Consider the following 19,916-nt stretch of genomic DNA (forward strand, 5'->3'; position numbering starts at 1 on the left):
TACGTCTCTAAACATAATATCTAAGATTCAGAATGTCTAGAATATTTTAATAAACACAGAGCAATCATTTTTTTCGTTATATACAAAAATATTGTTATATATAAAATTTTCCTGAAAGAAGCGTACCACTTTTCGTAGATTGAATAGTGAGGCTTGTTAAACCTTCCGTCGGCGGGCTGTACTTTTCTGGATTAATTTATCAAACAAACGTGCAAACTCGGGTCAAACTTGGCATCCCTATTTTAAGACGCCGGCTCGTTAAAGTCATTTGAGGGTGCAATTCCGCCACCATCATTGCCAACCTTCCCTCCGTGAAACGCCAAGTCTATCTTCCACCCGCCAACAAGCCCCAACTTTCTTAGAAGGCAAATCTTTTCCAACCCCTGTTTTTCGCCACCCCAGCATCTACGTCACGCACGGTGGGATGACTTTATCAGAACATGGCTGCGTTGTGAAGCGTCTTAACGTGGTGGTTTTTTGCTTTAAATATTGCTTTTGCAATATTAAAAAAATACCTATTTCTTTATTACATAATAGAATTGGAAGAGCAATTAATAGTTAAAGATTAATTATAATATTTAAATCGCGAGCATTTATAGTAAATAAATAGAAGAATATAATTGCAAAGATTCTTTAAAAAATATAAAATGAATATTCCCTTACGTCAGGCAGAAAAGAATTTATATTTCACAGAGAGTACTATAGGATATGTTAATTTGTTTAACATATGTTAATCAATGAAGCAAGAAGTAAACTAGCACAATTGTATGATCAATAATTTAAATTTCGTAATTTTAATTAAAAAAGAAGTAGCTTACGTTATAGTTGTGTCGAATTATTTTTAATAAAATTATTAAAAGTAATATATTTGAAATCGATCGTAAATAACTCAGAAAGTCTCCTTTCTTATCTTTGGGCAGTTAATAAATATTCTGGGCATTTATTGTTGATTTAGATTTCAAATTTATTAACTTTGTCTTGTCATCGATATAGCCAGGGAGTAGAAAAGCGGATTCTTTTAAGAATCATTCGAACGAGATGATCTAGGTCACGGACCTCCTTTCCTTTGAGATAGAAAAAAAATCTTTTTATAAGATTTTAATTAATTGAGTTACACTTAATTCTTGCTCTAAGTAATTAAGAATAGCGCGCATTTGAGCATAATGTATGTTTCTGTAGGTAGAAAGAAGGATAAAGAGCATTGAGATTTAGAATATTTTAGTAGGGAGAAATGAAATAATCGTCAAATTTATTCCGCGCATTTGTTAGTCAAAGCTCGTGTTAACTGTGTGTACTATACTTATCCATTTAATAATGATACATTCTCAAAGGAATGTAAATTTAACGTTAAACTATTCACTTAATTTTTTTAGACAAATATCATTCATTAGTCATATATTACTTGCCCATTTTAACTTATAATAAAATTTAGTAATTATTGAATTGAACTATTTTCATTAATTAATTATTAATTAACATTTTTTACTGATAATTTAACACATTTTTTTCTTTGTTTTAGGATTTTCGCAATCGAAAGGGTCATTCTCCAATACGAGTCCAGGTAAGATTTTCAAAAATGTGATATTTCTAACATAAAAATATTGCAGTAAATTGAAACAATACTTTAATTACTCAATAAGATATATGATGCAAGTAATTTGTGTAAAACATATATGTACATGTAAGTAACGAAGATTCAAGGGTAATGTTAAATACTTCTAAATTTTTTTAACGTTAATATATTTATTTAAAAACCGAAATATAAAAAAACCTATATAACCTATATAAAAATCTAATAGAATATGAGTTAAAAACAAAAAAGAATTGATTTTATCAAGAGAAAACATATATATCTGTGGAAAGTCATAACTTGTTCAAAATTTAATTTTTATATGCGTTAGGATCATAAACTGAACATTGCCATTGGAGAGCTTTTGACAAGATCTGAAAGACAGAAGATATGCTTGCTGAGACGCTTTCCTTTTCTAACCTTTTCTAACTGTCGTTGGTGCAGGGGAGAAGGAAAGTTGGAGAAACAAGGAAACAATTTCAGCAAGCATATCTTCTGTCCTTCAGTTCAGATCTTGCCAGAATCTCTACAATGGGAATGCTCGGTCTATTATACACATATGTATATGTCATACACATATGTATATGCCTGTGGTTAGGGTGTTTTTACATATTTTCCTGGTAGGCAAATTCATTAGTCTTTTTTCGAAAAGTTTCGGAAAGTTTCGACTACCAAAATCGTAAATGCGTTCATGTAGTCGAGTTGAATTTATAATGATACTTCTCGAATGTGAGCACTGTAAAAAATTAATCGTGCTTGTAGGATGTGTATATGCGATATTAGTCCCATCCAACAAAAGTGTAATAAAAGTAACGTTTTCGAGTTACGCATTTTGTTTACGAGAAACTGCAAATGAAACTAACCACCAAACCATACAAATGAAACACACGTGCATTAATCTCTTAATTATATTGGTAGCAAATAATTATGTTTGTATTATAATTTATAGTCCTCAAGTGTGTCGAAATAAAAATTAGATTTCTAAAGCATTATTTCTTAGATTGCAAAGAATTTCAATTTTGTTAGTTAATCATAAATGAGAAATAGGCAGAAATACAATCCAAATATTAGTAATAAATAATACTAGCAATCGTCGCTTTCGTGATTCTACAGCAATGAGTTCTACAGATGTCATAACCATTATCGCCATATGATGACATCATGTGCACATTGGAAGACTGAAAAAACTGCTTACGTATTCATGTGCGCGATGATTTCGATTTTTACGAGCCATTAAGCACGACCCGCTTAGCCTGCAAAGCGATGTCGCTCGAAACAAGAGACGACAAGTTGAAAATGATTACTGAGGATGAGCTTTGCATCTAATGGGGATAAGTTTCTGCATTACTTGCTACAAACATCCATTGTCACAATCGTAAAGTCGATCAATTAATTATCACTAGCAATTTATGGGAATGTTTGTAAAATATATCGTTATTTCTTTAATATCTTATTTCTTTTGATATCAAATTTTAGATATTATAAATTATGCATTAATTTGGAATATTTGCAATAATACTTCTTAAATTAATGGTTTCAGTAATTGCTATTGCGTCTTAAAAAGTAATATTGCTTACTGAAACTCCTGTGTGTATATTTAATAGTATAATTATTTATAACAGTATAATTATTTATAATTATATATAATTTTGATAAAAAGATCTTTAAAGTAATCTTCTTCAATCAATCTTCCTTAATTTAAGCACCAGCATTATCTAGGAATAAAGTACACAAATGATTTTAATATTTAACTTACAACTTCATCAAATCGTATTAAATGATATGAATGATGAAATGATTGTTGAAGATCATCTAAAGCAGATTAGTGATGAATTTACCTCAATAAAAAAAATATTGTCTTTAATTCAGGCAATGTAAATAGAGCTATAACATCACTTACAATTAGCTTTATTATATGGAAAGTATAAACTTAACAAGGTAACAATATTTCAAAGGGCGTAGCAGCTTTAAGCAGCCGATTTAAGATTTGACAGCGGGCGTGGAAACGTACTCAAATTTCGAGTAAAAAGTCTCCCGTTACCGATTAGCGTTTCAATGATGAGGTGTGTTCAGCATCACTAATTTATATCAAAACATTTTGACGTGAAATACAATATATCTGTACGAGCCAGATGTTAGAGAGAGAGAGAGAGAGAGAGAGAGAGAGAGAGAGAGAGAGAGAGAGAGAGAGAGAGAGAGAGAGAGAGAGAGAGAGAGAGAGGAGAGAGTTACGGGATCAGCTAATTAAATATTAAATATATATATCAGAGTTTAACAAATTTATCAAGGTAGAGACATTACTTAATTTCCACGATTGCACTTATTTTTGAAAGCATAACCTTTTAGTTTTGTTTTATAGTATTTTACTGTTAATTTTTCCGATATTTTCATCTAATTGTAAGTTATAAAATTTTCTGTCTATACAAATAATCGATACAATATATATCGAATCGGTGCCAAAGAAACTTTGCAATTTCTTTTGCGAAAAATCAGTGACAACGCTAGACGGTTAAGTTTCACTTCTACATCATTCTACATCGTGTTTCCGTACATCTTCAATTTTCTAGCAGTCTTTTTCGCGCAGCATCGCTGCTACCGCCAGAGGCGGCTACTGCCGGCTACGCAAGTCTCCTTTTACTTGCAGGATTCTCTGCGGTATTTTCCTTTGCCGGCAAATTGGACTATTAAGCTCGTAACTCTCATACCTCAGAAACGCGTTTTCGCGAGAACCGCATATTTTCTCGCCCATCCACTTTATTTGGGAGCTCCTCCACACTACGTTCTGCTTCCGCCCCCATTTCTCTCCCCTTCCTTTCTTGCTACATTTCCTTTCTCTCTTTGTGTCTTTGTCTGTCTTACGCAAAACTCTCTCGCATCTCAAAGTGCTGCACAGTTGTTAAAACAACCAATTCCGACAGAAAGCCCCTCGTTACTAGGTGTCCGCCGTCGCGGGCAGCTTCTACGTGTCTGACGTAAAACATCTCGGACTCGCCAAAAGAAGATATCGTACGTTCGTGAAGAAGTGTGAAGATTGCTTCGTCTAATAAATATTGATCCTCAAAATTGTGTATAGTAATGTAATTTATAAAATTTTCTTTTAATGTTGCCAGGTATCATAACATCTCTGCAGAAATGAATATTAATATTATTATCGATATTCATTGCTTTATATATATTGTATGTATAATTTATATATAAAAACACGGAAAATAATACTTTTTTATTGTAATGCATTAAATTTCATACTGAGCTGTTGTTTAACAATTAGGAACCTTAAAAGAATTTAGTTTGGAATCAAATTGAGTTAGTTATGAATAAATTAACCAGCTTTGAGACATTATTCTATACAAAACACATACACACACAGAAAGAGAGAGAGAGAGAGAGAGAGAGAGAGAGAGAGAGAGAGAGATTGATTGATTGATTGATATATATTTATGCCCAAGCATAAGCTAAAGGGCAAGGATACAACATAGCATACTTGAAACGTAAAAAGAAATAAAAGAATATAAAATAAAAATCAAAAATCAAAGAATGTCGTAACAAAGATGTATGTTACTTTCTACATAACTAACGCGACTTAAACTAAAAATAACATAACGCAACTTAAAAGTAACAACGCAACTTAAAACTAAAGAAACTTAAAACTAAAGAAAAAGAGATATATATATATACGCATCATATATGTATATGTAGATGTATACCTATATATATATTTTTCATTTAATAAAATGTTACATTAATATGTACTCTAGACGCATCGCGATGCATCATTAACGCTTACCATACTTCAAACACGTTATTGCAAGGAGTCTGTATTTTCAGACAGACCCACGATTGCCCCGTCGAAAGGGGCTGCGTGCTATGGAGCGTTTAGAGGAGTGCCAGAAGCATTCCCGTACTCCAATCCAATCATCTCGTTTCCTCTCGTATCGATTTCATCGTCCGCTAGAAATTTCCTCCGTGAAAAGAAACGCACAAGACAGCTGGAGAGGGGAGGACAAGCGACGGAACAGGGAATTACGGCGGTAACTCGCGAGACGCACGACGAGGAGAGAATAAAGCCCGGTTTCTATAAACGATTTTGAAATTGTGTGCGTCTCGGCACGACTAGAGAAGCCCGAGACGGGGATGGCGGGACAAAAAGGAGGCGGAAGCGCGGATAGCAGCGAAGTTAGGAAGGGACGGTGAAAATCGAAGTTGGAAGTCGGCGTAAGACATAGAGAGCGAAGCAGGGATGTGGCTCGTATTTTTCTTCTATAAAAAATTAAGTGCGTTCGACCATGAAGGAGCTCGTGCCTGATTACTGGCGCTTGAATACGAGAGTCTTGCCAACATTTTTGTCGTAAAACGGTTTCCGTTCTAAAGGCCTATACGCTATACATATTACATATTTATCCCGATATGTCTTTCCATATCCATACATGCTTTGCGTGATATAAAGTTGGCTCAAGTGTCTATACTAGTCTATAGAGAAATAAACATTCTTTTATTTTTCAAAGCATATTATGTATACGAAATAACTGAATAATTTTTCTAAAATAGACACATTGTAACGACTAATTTTTAACGATTAAAATTTTCATCACCCAATATTAATAATTATCTGCAGATTAATGATATATCGATTAATATACAAATAACTAAAATGGAATGGGAGAAAATAAGAACAAGTATTTAGCAACAGATTGATTAACAGAAAATACCCATTTACAAACAGTGCCATGATAATTTTATGTAAGTGACGGTAATATAAGGCTAATATAAGGCTAATATAAGACTAATATAAGAACAAAGCGGACATAGAGAATGAAAAATGACCTAGTCTCGGATATCTTTGGTCTATCGGTTTTATGAAGATGACATCGTGACATCGTGACATCGTGAAGTCGTGAAATCGTGAAATATCAAATGTGGCGGAAGGGGTGTTTTGGTCAAGCAGCAAGCGAGTTAAAGTCAGAAAGTGACTCTATAGAGATGAAATCTTTCGAATCCGACTTCCTACTATGATTGTCAACTCTTATAAAGAGTGTTTCTACCTTCTTTTTTTTTTGATCAGTTTATGGCTGATTGTAATGGCGATAACGATTCCAGGTACGAATGTGCTCTCGCTTGCAACCGCTTCTTTTTACTCAGCAAACTTTGTCGAGGGAGAGGATATCATAATAAGAGCACAGAAAAAGAAGAAACAAGAAAGAATAGAAGAGGAAGGGAGAGAGGTGTAACTAAAAATGATAGAGATGTATGATATATGCTGACGGAATCTACGTTACTTAGGAGGAAACAAAGATATTAATTAAGAATTAACACGCACGTTAAAATTACCCTTAATTAGTAACAGTCACTGCTGCCGGAGGTTCTTTCGTGTCTGCATGGAATTGTAACACAGTTGGACATGGAAATTTGTTAAGAGTTGCAACAAGTTTTTCTTAATGGGTGACGTTGAGAGGGTTCACGTGCAATTGTTCTCATGTATGTTTTTACTTAATCTAAATAATAGCTTTTTTTATATTTTGTCAGAAAAAAACAATAACATCTTGAATCGCTTGAGTAGAACGGGGCTGATCGTTAAACTTAACACGTATATATTATACTTATATTCTTTATTGATTAGACAGATGATATAGATTTGCATTCAAAAAAATCAGAAATTTAAGAACTTCTGGGTTTTTTCATCGCTCGTGTTCTCTTGATACTTTTAGTGAATTTCTCGGCTGAGTCGTCGTAGGCAGGATCTGCGTACGCATTGCGTAGAGTATGTGAAATTGTGACGTCATCACCTGGAGGCCATTTTGGCTCAGCTGGTCGTGACAAAAGGCAACCTGAATAGCAGGACGCCATGTCCTGTCCCACGCCCGTCACACAATAGAGACAATATACGTGTGTTCAGTGCTACGCATATGTCGATGTCGCGGATTTGTATGTGTTTATTTGCATTCTATGCCTCTATGGGACATGTACAAATTACACATTTTCTTTCAACTCTCTCTCTCTCTCTCTCTCTCTCTCTCTCTCTCTCTCTCTCTCTCTCTCTCTCTCTCTCTCTCTCTCTCTCTCTTTCAAAGATATTTTATTTATAATTATATTTTGTAAGCGAATTTAATTTTACCACACACACACACACACACACACACACACACACACACACACACACACACACACACACACACACACACACACACACACACACACACACACACACACACACACACAAATACAATAATTAAAGAAAAAATATATTTGTATTTTATATTATTTAAAAATTTATCTAAAATTTATTTAATATATTATTTTAAAATTATAAAAAATGATTAATCGGTACGAATCAGACCCAATAAAAAAACTGTTTCTGCTTTTAATTTTTATTTATGAACAATTAAAAGAAACCCTCTCTAAGATAATTCATATACATTTAAAGGATGAAAGAAGTGGAATGAAGAAAGGAGGTGCGAAGAGGCAAGTTCTCGCTTCAGAAAATATTTTGACATGTACGGTCGGTGGCGGTGGTTACATGTGGTGTGTCGGGTAAATTTTTTACGTGGGGGTTTTGGGTTACACTGTATGGGTTGGCGCTTTAAAGCGATACACGACTCGTATAAATATTGCGCGCCTGAAAATGCACCGTCAAGAGCACGTCCGGGCCATCCTCGACTCCTCGAGGCGGAATTGCGAAGAAAGGTAGACGGGCGAGGGTAGTGGGAAGAGAGAGGGCCCTTTTCCACCCCTGCTTGTACTCTATCCTCTATGCGGATACAGTGACTACATTGTGGGTTTAGGGTTCATTGTGCGTCCGGCACCATGGGTATTGTCGCGCTTTTTCGAGGACCGGAGATTCACACCTTTTCACAGGCGCGATTTTCCACGATGAGCGCGTTCTATTGAGCGAAAGAGGATGGGACGAAAAATCAGAGAACGAAAACGCGATGTAAATCTTCCTTGGACACCGTTGTTTCTGAAAAAATTTATATAGCGTCCTACATTTTGGATAATTTTATTTTGTTCATGATGATAATCGCAAAAATTATGAAAATGTCACTCTTATCAATGTAGACAATGTAGTAAGACGTTATTGTCTATGTGTACGATGTTCTACATACTTGACGTCTGTGTATGATGACTGATTTTATTTTATATATGATGCAAGATTTTTATCAAATTAATTAATAGTGTGCACGATCTCTTTTAATTAATTTTTTAATCATATTTGCTGCTTGTTCTTACTTTTGTTGTCTAGTAGTTGTATTCATATTACAGCAAAATAAATCAATTCAATATTCTCGAGTTTGATATTGTCGAAATCAATATAAAATAAATTATTAAGTTGCATTGTCTTCTGTTATTCCCTCAAGAATTCACACCGGTAATTAATTGCGCTAATTTCAACGAGATTTCTAAGGGATGTATTTTCTGCGCTTCATGAATTTGTAACGAAAGGAGTTACAAAGCTTGAAAGGTCTCTCTCTCTCTCTCTCTCTCTCTCCTCTCCTCCTCCCTCCCTTTTCCCCCTCTTTTTCTCTCTTTAAAGAGACAATTAGACTCTTCTTACTAATCTGGAGGGGAGTCAACGTGACGTTAAAGAATTTGGTCTGATCGTTAAGTTTCTTCCATAGTACCGATACTGGGGCACCCTTTACTAAAATTAAAGAACTTTCACATTCTTCTTATAAAGCGTCATGACAATCGGCATAAGTTAAATATAACATTAAGAGATAATGTGAAACTTAAGTATAAAAATATATAAATAGTAAAATTAACGATTAGTTTTTATAATTATAATTATTACATTTATTGTTGTATAGAATTCTACATTACTTTATTAAATTATTTTTGAGACATTCTTCTCCGTCTCTCTCCCTCTCTCCCTCTCTCACTCTCTCTCTCTCTCTCTCTCTCTCTCTCTCTCTCTCTCTCTCTCTCAGCTTGTGCTTAAATTTATTAAAAAGGTTTTATACTACTATTTTTATTTCTATTGCATTGCATTATGTAATCAATTAAATTTCCTACAAATTAATGTATTGTAACATGTATAAGATTACTGATATTAAAGAGATATAAATAAAATCACCAATCTGTAGGATATTAAAAGAACAAAATAGATTTCCGTAATATTACCTTTTCTCTTACTTCAGCCTGTATTTGATGGTTCGCGAGCTATGTTTAGATCAGCATATGCAAGCGTAACTTTGTCTGGCGCCAAGAAACAAAATATGCAGCACAAGTTCAGAAATATAAAGTTACATCGAAAACAGCCGACAGTCAACACTTTCCTGAAACGTTACATATGTCTTTAGAACGCCGTATTGCGGTTGCTTGGGATAGACTACTTTCAGAGTTTTCGTAAAGTCTGGTATAATGCTGTTTAGCCAGGTCGAGCAGATAATAAAAGCAGATAGTATAATCAGGTTTCACAAGTATGCGCTCTTTATTACTTCAAGAGAAGAGAGACATGTGTTAAAATAATTGAGTTAAACAATCGTGATTACTGTTTCAGTCATATTCTGTATAAAAGATTTTGATTTTAAATTAATATATATATAGTTGGATTTTATACATATATATATATATATATATATATATATTAAATTTTTGACGTTTTACGCTATTTTACGATTAAAATTTCTTCTACTAATGAGATGGTTAATTCTAGCACTTTAGCAATTAAATAATGATATTAACGGTACAATAAATATAAGCGTGCACTATCCAAATAATTATGAATTCATTGAATCATGAAATGTCTCAATTCGTATATTCACTGTTCGCTCGGTTTTCGACATTTAATGATATTATTTGCAAAAGCTCTGTTATTTATCATAATTATTCCATCCGCGTGATATTCCATATCATTCACACATAACTGTTTTAATTAGGATAAATTGTCTGAATATCAACGTTAAATGACAAGAAGTACATACAAACATTGTACAGTCGTCAAGCACTTTACCTGAATTTTTTTCTAAATTAAAAGGATATTTGTATATTTATTTATACACGTAAAAAAGAGAGAAAAATATAGTTAGACTTGTCAGAATATTTAAACATTTTTAAAATAATATATAATACAATCTTTTATAATTTAAATGTAATATTAATTAAAGTATTGTAAAATCCGGTTACAAATTGTTTTTCAAAGAGTTTTTAGGCTCTCAATATGTAAAAATATACAAATTGCGTTATAATTTGGTAAATGTAATAAGCATAACATACAAGTAAATGATAAATATCTATGTAATATAATTCCTATAGAATAGTGTATTTTTGTCCAAAGTCCTGCTTAGGACCACGTATTACTGCGATTTATTCCTTTGTTTACGTCGTACATCGCCGAGTCCAGCTGTCAGGATGCTAAACTTTCCATGATAACGGTCAACAATTTCTTTGGTCATTGATGTAAAGTCAATGCTCATTGCGAGAGTGATGCGAGGATGGCTTCCGACAGTGCACCGTGGTGGGTGGACAGGAGGTGGCGGCGGCGGCGGCAGTGGCGACAGTGGTAATAGCGGAAGGAGACGAGGAGAGTGAGGGGAATTAATGGGGACGGACTGTAGAAGTGGCTATAGCCTAGAGTCGTGTTAGGGCCAGGGCCATTAAGCTTAATGACATAATGAAGTAAATGGCTGTGCATGCCATGCCACGCCTGGGACTATAGCTTATAACCGCCGCGCCTCCATCCCCGCGCAATATACTGCGTGCCAGGAATTCCTGACTTATGCCGCTACTGCCCAGTCGAAAGGGGTAGTCGCGTTGCTCTCTCTCTCTCTCTCTCTCTCTCTCTCTCTCTCTCTCTCTCTCTCTCTCTCTCTCTCTCTCTCTGTCTCTCTCGTCGTTGGTCTCTCATTCCCTTTTCCGTTTTCTCTCTCTTCCTCTCGGTATCTCTTTCTCTTGCTCTATTGGTACATTACATAAGGGGCGCCCTACGTACCGCTGTACCGCACACGTGCTGGAAGTGAATTTATTTCGGGGATTGCTAAGACGTCAGCGTCCGGGCGTCCCTCGTTTTCCAGGAGACCATCTACCAAAAATTTCGTGTTCTTTGTTTGAATATCCTGTTCAAAGTATGCGTCGAATCTATCAGTATTTCTTTCTTCTTTTTGTTATTTGACTCGAAATAAAAAAGAATATCAAATTGTGTAGTGTAGACAAAAGATTATGACCGATCGTGCTATCTATTTCTTTTAGATACTCTCACATTTTCTCTTGATTAAGAAAAACTCGATGTTAATATAAAGAAATGTCAAGTTAATTAAAATATATAATTCTTTTTATAATAATTTATACGTTGCTAAAAAAAATATTTATTAACATTTTTCTCGACATTTTTACTAAAAATTTTAACAAATTCTTATGTATTTATATTATTCTTGTAATATAATTATTTTATTCTGTCCATTTTCACACAAAAATAATGCTATATTATGGATGGGTAATTAAGACATTTTTGCATTTCTTTTCATAGCATTCACAGGAACAAAATTTAAGAACATCGTAAAAAAATGCTGTGTTTTCGGGCAATCAACACTTCGCTCTTTGTTCTTACCTGGCACTTGAATGTACGGACATCACAATATTCATACTGTTCTTAAAGGCTCAAATTTCGCACGTGACCATCGCGAGAATGAGAATGGACTGAATTACACTTGTAAAAACACGGGAGGCGTGAAATTTCTGTCAAGAAAAAGAGAAATAGAACGAAATGTTGAAAATTGAAAAAGGTCCCGAGAGCTATTCATTCATATCTGAAATTTATTATTATATAATCGGTTTAATCGTATTCATATTGACTGTTTTTATTCACAAACTCCAGTTTTATATACCTGAATTAATAATAATGCTGGAGATAACTCGCAAAAAATAAATTTATATTAATTTGTTTAATTTATTTATAATTAATAATATATTATAATGCACTATTCCTTACATTAATGACAAATTCTAATCCAAGAAATAGAATTATTCTCCTGGGTATATAGAAGATAAAAATAATATATATCTTTGACATAGAAGTTAAAGCTTTCCACAAATGTTCAAGATAAATGTAAAATTAATTCATTTTCTATTTTTTCCAATAGAATATACATCGTCTATCATTATACATATGTATAAAGTCTGTTCTTGTTGAGACCTACTTAGCACTGGACTAATCAAAAGCGAAAGAAATCGCAGGCTTTTATGCAGCGCGTGATTCTCCAGAGAACTCGACGATCGAATTAACCAAATTAATCCGACTCCAAAAACATCGCGGGAGCATTAGCAGTTTACCCTAAAGCTACTGGTCGGTCCGTTACAAGTGTTTTACGCACTGTAGCATGGTGCAACAAAACTGGCAGGATGGAGGGTACCTAATCCACCGAAACATCCCTCGGGATGTATCTAGACTTGGACTACGCTCGAATACGCTCCATTCGCCCCTTCCGACTATGTAAACGACCGCGTTACACGTTTCATGTACTCTATGAATAATTCCGAGTTCGATGCATTTTTAAGGAACGCCTCAGCGATTGGCGCCTAGACGCTTTTGGTGTCGATACACCATGTTAGTCCATGCGGCAATTACGAGTCACAGATTAATTTTAATTAACAATTCCTGATTTTTATGAAATTGTTTATTCAATTCTATTATATCTGCGTTAAATGGAAGATATCTTAAAGATACTTTTTTATCATTCGATAATAAAATCTTTTATGATAGTGTGGTACCTACTATTGACAATTTTCCAATCTTATTCGATATTTTAAATGTATTAAAATATATTATGTAAGTATATAAAAAAATCTCTGCGTAAAGAATTTATGTGTCGAAAAGGTGTCAAGGTTAAAATAAATTTGAAATAATTTTTTTATATAAGAAATAGAAATAAGGGGTTGACAGTGAGGTGCAACTAAAGTTAGTGACAGCGTACAAAATCGACGAGTAATGCGATTTCGTTGAATCAAAGGCCATTAGAGCAACGCAATTTATCGCAAACGATGCACTGATGACTTTTATAACATTTATAAGCAAGTAAACATCTTTTTCTCTTACATTAGTAAACTATGAAAATTCGCATGCATATTAGATTAATTTTGTCTGCTATCTTTTTTCAATTTTTGTTTTCTTTAATTTATATATATATATATATATTTATAATTGTAAATAATATTTATCTATCAAAAAGTAATTCACATGTTAAAAATGCTTTTTCATATTTATTATATGCACGTAAGTATTTTAAAATAATGCAAGAAGTAGTTATCTTTAATAAGTTTTGCGAATAATACTTTATACAAAAAAAGAAGCTGTCGTAACGCTAATGTAATTTGCTTTTAGAACATAATTGTACAGAAATAATTTTATATAGAAAATTGTCCACAAATTTGTTAATTAAATCGCTAATTTGTCTCTCATGCATTTTTATAATTAGTCATGTCATATTTTGTGATTGATACAATTGATTTGTGATTGAAAATAGTAGGCGGAAATGAGAATGTGTGTTCGAGTTGAGTCATTTCACCTTGCGACGAGGCAATTTGCGCGTAAATCAACAAAAGGCTATTTATCCCTTCTTCATACCGCGACGGCAAAGAGGGAGGAAGGCAGAAGGCGGAAACAAATTTTCAATTACCACGTACAAAAGAACGGGTAATTCACAGTCTAAAATGTCTCTGCGACGCGTACACATCGCGAGCGGCGTGGCGAGTGGGCCTGAAAAGATTTCCAAATTAAATTTTGGGATTAGTATCCAGGTTTAATGCACAAGTGATAGCAGAAGACGTCCCAAGGGTGTGCTACACGCTACCTTGGTCCCTCATGGGACCATCATACACACGGCCCACTATGTAACGACACGACGACGTGCCGCCCTTCCTCGCTCGTAACACTTGACGCGTTTCCATTTGCTGGATGTAAACTCGTTCTCTCTTTTCCGTTTTCTCTCTCTCTCTCTCTCTCTCTCTCTCTCTCTCTCTCTTTCTTTCTTTCTGGAACGTCAATTTTTGTCCGCGCGTAAAACGGAATGCCTGGTCTTTCGAGTTACTGCTAGGGACAGACAAAAACGCGATACGTTAGGTCGTGCAAACTGCAATCCCATTATTTAAAGCCGATAGTGGACATACAACGGTACTTGCACACGATCAAAAGACTGTTTGAAGTTACTTTGAAATATAGGAAATAGTTAGCAGAACAATCTAAAATTTAAAACGATTGGTCACTAGTTTATTCAATACAAAGTTAGTACGAACATGGCAAAAACTTTGGACATTTCCATTAAAAAAGAATTTATTTACATTGTTGTGGAATTAATAATTCATGTAATTGTAATAGTAACCATATGAGTTCGAATCTCAATATATTAATATTTCTATCATGACTCAAACTTTCCTATTCTTAATACTTCCCTTTTTAGTATTTTTAATCTTTGTCTTTAGAGAGACAAAGCATTTTTCTGTGCTACTCCTTCACATTTGGCTATGTAGAATGAAAATGTCTCGTAGACAGAATTAAAACAATGTTTTTATTTTGCATAGGTAAATGCAAAATTCGAGAATTGAAAAAAAGTGCTAAAAAAATAAGAAATTTGTTTTTTTTTCTGCATCTATGTAGATTCTCAATTCTACTGATAAAGCGTTGAAAACACACACACACACACACACACACACACATTTATCTCCAACTGTTTCACCTTTAGATAAGAAAAATAATTATCAATGGTGTACAGCATTGAATTAGAATATCAATTATCCGGAAAGCCAAGAAGTTGAGCTCTGAGACTAGGTTTCGACATGAGCGGTCCGACGCGAAACTTAAGGCTTTAACAGCTACTAAAGCGAAAGCCTGCTTCTGTCTCGCTCTTTAGCACGGGAAACAAGCCGTGTTAGACGAAGGGGTATTTTGAGGGCCGCCATTGGCCATCCACGTTCCTTATTGTCGGTTGCCTGGTAACCGGCCTGCTACGAACACAGGTACACCCCCGATGGCAACCATCCCGCAGCCGCCGCTAACGCACACCATCAGACGCGGACGAGCGTAACCCACCACATCACACCACTGGTGGCAACCCTCTCCGCGGGTCTTTCCGCGCGTACACGCACATCCCCCGTTTGCTCTGATCGCACATCCATGTATATATTTTGGGGTTTCCCCGAGCGTGTAAAGTGTGTGTAGCATGAATACATTTAGCTAGAAAGCTACTTCTCTTTTAACATGCGAGACAACCTTCGAATTGTCGACTTTTAATGGCTGTATCTAATATCTAACATCTAATGTATGAATATATCCGTAATTTGAAAATCTCGGGCGAGTTAGCGCGCGGATGTATGATTAAAAAATGTATACATATATTAAAGGAATATTCTCTTTATTTTAGAATAATTAAAAACGTTTCATTAAAAATTTCGAGATTATTGGCAGTGTGTGTTAAAATGCTATCTTTAAGAATACTATTTCATAGTATTATTTCATAGTACATCAAAATTTATTCTAATAGCGAAGCGTCACAGATGGATATTATTATCAATAAAGCTCTAAATTATTCTTAACTATTAAAAATTCTTAAAATCATAATAGCGAATATAATTTATATTAATAAGCACAAAATTGGATATATTATGATACCTTCCTAACAAGTCGGCGTAATACGATAAGAGCTTTAATGTCCAATACTGCGTTGAGAGACTGAACGAGTAATTATTTTTCGAGAGCTTGTACCCTTTGGGAAAGAAATTCTGAAGGGAGGTTGCGATATATATCGAGGGTATTACGGGATTAGGTCCAGGGCGAATTAGATGATCTGGCTAATGTTCCGCGTATTAATGCATACATCAATGCATACGCGTAGCTGTTCGCATAATAGCCTAGATTTGATTAATCGATTCGATTGCGTACTCCTACTTAAGCGACGCGACATACCATACCTATTTAGACGTTTTCCCATACGCACGATATCGATCACTTTCACGTTGAACACTATAGCCATATGGTTACGAATATAATTCAGAATGATATATAATAATTTTAGATCTCTTCTAAATTGAATCTTTTTCACGCCAAATTTCAGTAAATTACAATTAATAACTTTAATGCCATTTTTCTTTTCACTTTTATTTCTTAACATAAGAAAACACAAAATTTTTCGACGTAAATCGTGAAAATCCTTGCTTTAGCGCGATATTACGTTTCTGATGCAAGCAGGATGATTGATTCGACGGCTTCAAGTAAACGAGCGTACTTAAAAACCCGGAACAAGAAGGCAACGTGGAAAACCGGGGGAGTTTAAAGAGGCCTCTTTAAGAACGGCAAACAATGCATCGCGCGAACTATAAACGTTGCCGTACTTTGAGCTTGAAATATATATTTTTTCTTTCCTTGCCACATTCCGCCATTTTTTCTCCAATTGCTACATTTGAATGTACTCGACCACATGTGCTAGTTAGATATTCTCGATTATGATAATTTAGCCAATAAATCACCATTTGTTCATTATAATAATAAGCATAGATCTCTTTCAGTCTTACTCAGCACTCGGCCATTAAGATATTTCGCAATAACATTTGCTTGCATTGGGAATACAATTTTGTATATATATGAGCAAACATAAGTTTGCATTACTTCTTATCATAATATAAACGCAAATTGTTACAATAACTATATATGTTACGAAAGAATTTAATAATATTCAATTTAATTCAATAATTCAAAAAAATGTCTATACTTGGCGTGAAAACAGCGTCGAAATGTCGGCTAAGCCAGAAAATGTGTCGAAAATGGACCAATTTCCTATGTACTAATGATGACGTCAGCGAACGTTTCCGACTCCAATTAGTCGAGGGGCACGCATAATTGGAATTTAGCTCTTAATTACTAGTTAATTAGCCACTGGCAGTATCAGCGACAGCGGGAACGATAGTAACGAGAGTTACCCTTAGGGAAGAGTCCATTGTTGCGCATAGGCAACACTCCAGGGTGTTTTTTGCTCGTTAATGCGACATTAATTTACAATTAATAATTTAATTATTTTTGGCTAGCGGTTTTATTCGCAGCCGGATTTCATTCAAACGAGCTTCCACGGATGTTATGCGCTCTATGCGTATCAACTTGTTGGACGGGAAAAATTGCCATTATTGCCATTGCGTAGAGGCGATAATTGTTTCAGAGAAATTTCATAGCTTGTAGATGTATTATTGTGATGTACAATTTCTTCGATAAAAATGTGCGCATAGCGAATAATTGAGAAGTCAGTTGATACAATTTATACATTAATTATACAAGTCAAATTAAACAAACTGTTTAAAATTATTTCTTAACGTTTATTTTTAACGTTTTTATTCTTAACGTTTAATCTTCAAATTTATTTACAACAAATTTTTTTTGTTTCGAGAAAGCAATAGTGTTAAACAAATAAACTTTATTTAAGAATAAAATATTGGGTTAGCTTGTTTGATATTTTCATAATAGAACAAAGTGAAGCAGAAAGGAATGAACTGATGAGGAAGCAATCACGGAAATGCAAAACTCACTTTTTAGACACATACTAGATTGGTATTCTAGGTCCGAATCATTGCCAAGTCTGGTATAATAGGTAATTTGATACGTTATGTATGTGCAGCTTCAACATACAGAGCTGTATAATCATCAATTACAGATAATGCTATCAAATAATGAGCTACGAATTCAGTAAAATATTAATCTCGACACATCTTTGATTTTTGTAGCGAACAAACAATTAATTCCATTAATTTAACGCGTGCTTGGCATCATAATTATGTTTTGATTTTTATCTTTCGCTAAAGAATAAAATTGCGATACGTAACAATAAATACACATATAAATATACTTCTATCTTCTTGAAGTTATGGAACAATTATAATCATAACAAACGTTATTATAGATTCATATTTGTTCTTTTGTTATTACAGGTGTTGGACACAACATAGAATCAGGGAAAGATTTCACGGTAGATGGGCTCTCAGGTTTTAGTAAAAAAAAGAAGAAGAAACGTCGTCATAGGTGAGTCTCTGACAGAAACTTTAACTATGTCTTTCTTGCCTTGGGCCGCGTTATTTCATACGAAATAAAAACTATTCGATACTGTAATTATGAAAATATCTGTGTCCATCGATAGCAATTTGTAATTAGGAAACATTTTCTTCCTTTAAAAGTTTAAAAGTTCTGTTGTTTTGTATTACTACATGTTGAAAGTTTCTAATTTACTTTTTGGTTCTGCATGCAGTAATGGAATATTTGGCTATTATTCTATGTAAAATAACTTTGGTATCCAATTGAAATTCAAAACGTAAAATGAAATATTACACAACCCTTTCGCACTCTCAATTATTATGTTGTTCGATAAATGTTATTTAAAACAACTGCCTATACAATCAACATCTGAATGCAATTACAAATTTTGCGGGAGATAATTGTACGGTGTTTAAACAAACAGAGAGCTTAACTTTTATGTTTTTAACTGTATAAAAGTCTCGACGCGATTACAGAACTGAACGATACAAAACATAATATAAGTGTATTTGAAACGTAGCAATATTTTCTACATTAAAATTTTTATTATTTATGTAGTGTGTCATATATATTAAGAGACAGACTAATAATGTTATATTAAAAGGTGATGTTACAAAAGATTTATCATGTACATACTTCTGTAATCACACTTTCACATAATCTTATGGATATAACTTTAATTCAAAAACACAAAATGAAAAAATTCTCTTGCTACCCGCAGAAATATTATAATTGGAATATTATATATTATTTTACGTTTAAAAAATGGAATTATATTCTAACATAAGAAACACGATTCAAATTCAGAAAAAAAAATCTTTGTGGAATTACATTCTGCATAATTACATTTATAGCAAGGAAACAATATTTTATTACATGTATAAAGGCTATTGTATTATCCTCTAATTGCAATAAATAAAATTAGATGAAATAATTATTCATAAAAACATATTCTAACATTACAAATTTTAAATTAGCACTTATTTCAACGCAATTTGATATTTTGACACAATCACTGTTCAAAGATTCGAAATCAATCCCGTAGAATTCGAAAGGATTACACGGCAGTCTTTGAACGAGCACAAAACTGAAGCAAAATTGTCGGTGATTTTCGCGTGTCCGCTTAACGAGCGGATGATCGTCCGGGAAATGACTTTCAATTTCGAAGCTTTCGTTCGGCCCACAAAGGCAGATGCCAGCTCGTTCTCCGCGCAACCTACAATTTGTCGAATCGCAAGACTAATTGGACATCTTGCCGTCAAATTCGCTTCTCCAGTTTCTGTCGTATCACGCGCATACGCGCCTTCTGGCTGGACACTCGTCTACCATCGACTGTCCATCGCGCGTTGTAGAGTT

General features: G+C 34.1%; 1 protein-coding gene across 2 annotated transcripts in view; it reads left to right on the forward strand.

Annotated features, from left to right (window-relative positions):
- The window catches only part of LOC139777782 (uncharacterized), a 56,294-nt gene that overhangs the window by 12,589 nt on the left and 23,789 nt on the right, over nucleotides 1-19,916 (forward strand). For both annotated transcript variants that reach the window (XM_071715392.1, XM_071715391.1), the window contains 2 exons: nucleotides 1,520-1,561; nucleotides 18,461-18,551. In XM_071715392.1, the coding sequence (XP_071571493.1) occupies nucleotides 1,520-1,561; nucleotides 18,461-18,551 (133 nt within the window). The remainder of the gene's footprint in view (nucleotides 1-1,519; nucleotides 1,562-18,460; nucleotides 18,552-19,916) is intronic.

The sequence above is a fragment of the Temnothorax nylanderi genome, unplaced genomic scaffold, assembly GCF_030848795.1.
Source record: "Temnothorax nylanderi isolate EJ_2023f unplaced genomic scaffold, tnyl_v1.0 TNYL_tig0163_pilon, whole genome shotgun sequence".
NCBI classification, from domain to species: Eukaryota; Metazoa; Arthropoda; class Insecta; order Hymenoptera; family Formicidae; genus Temnothorax; species Temnothorax nylanderi.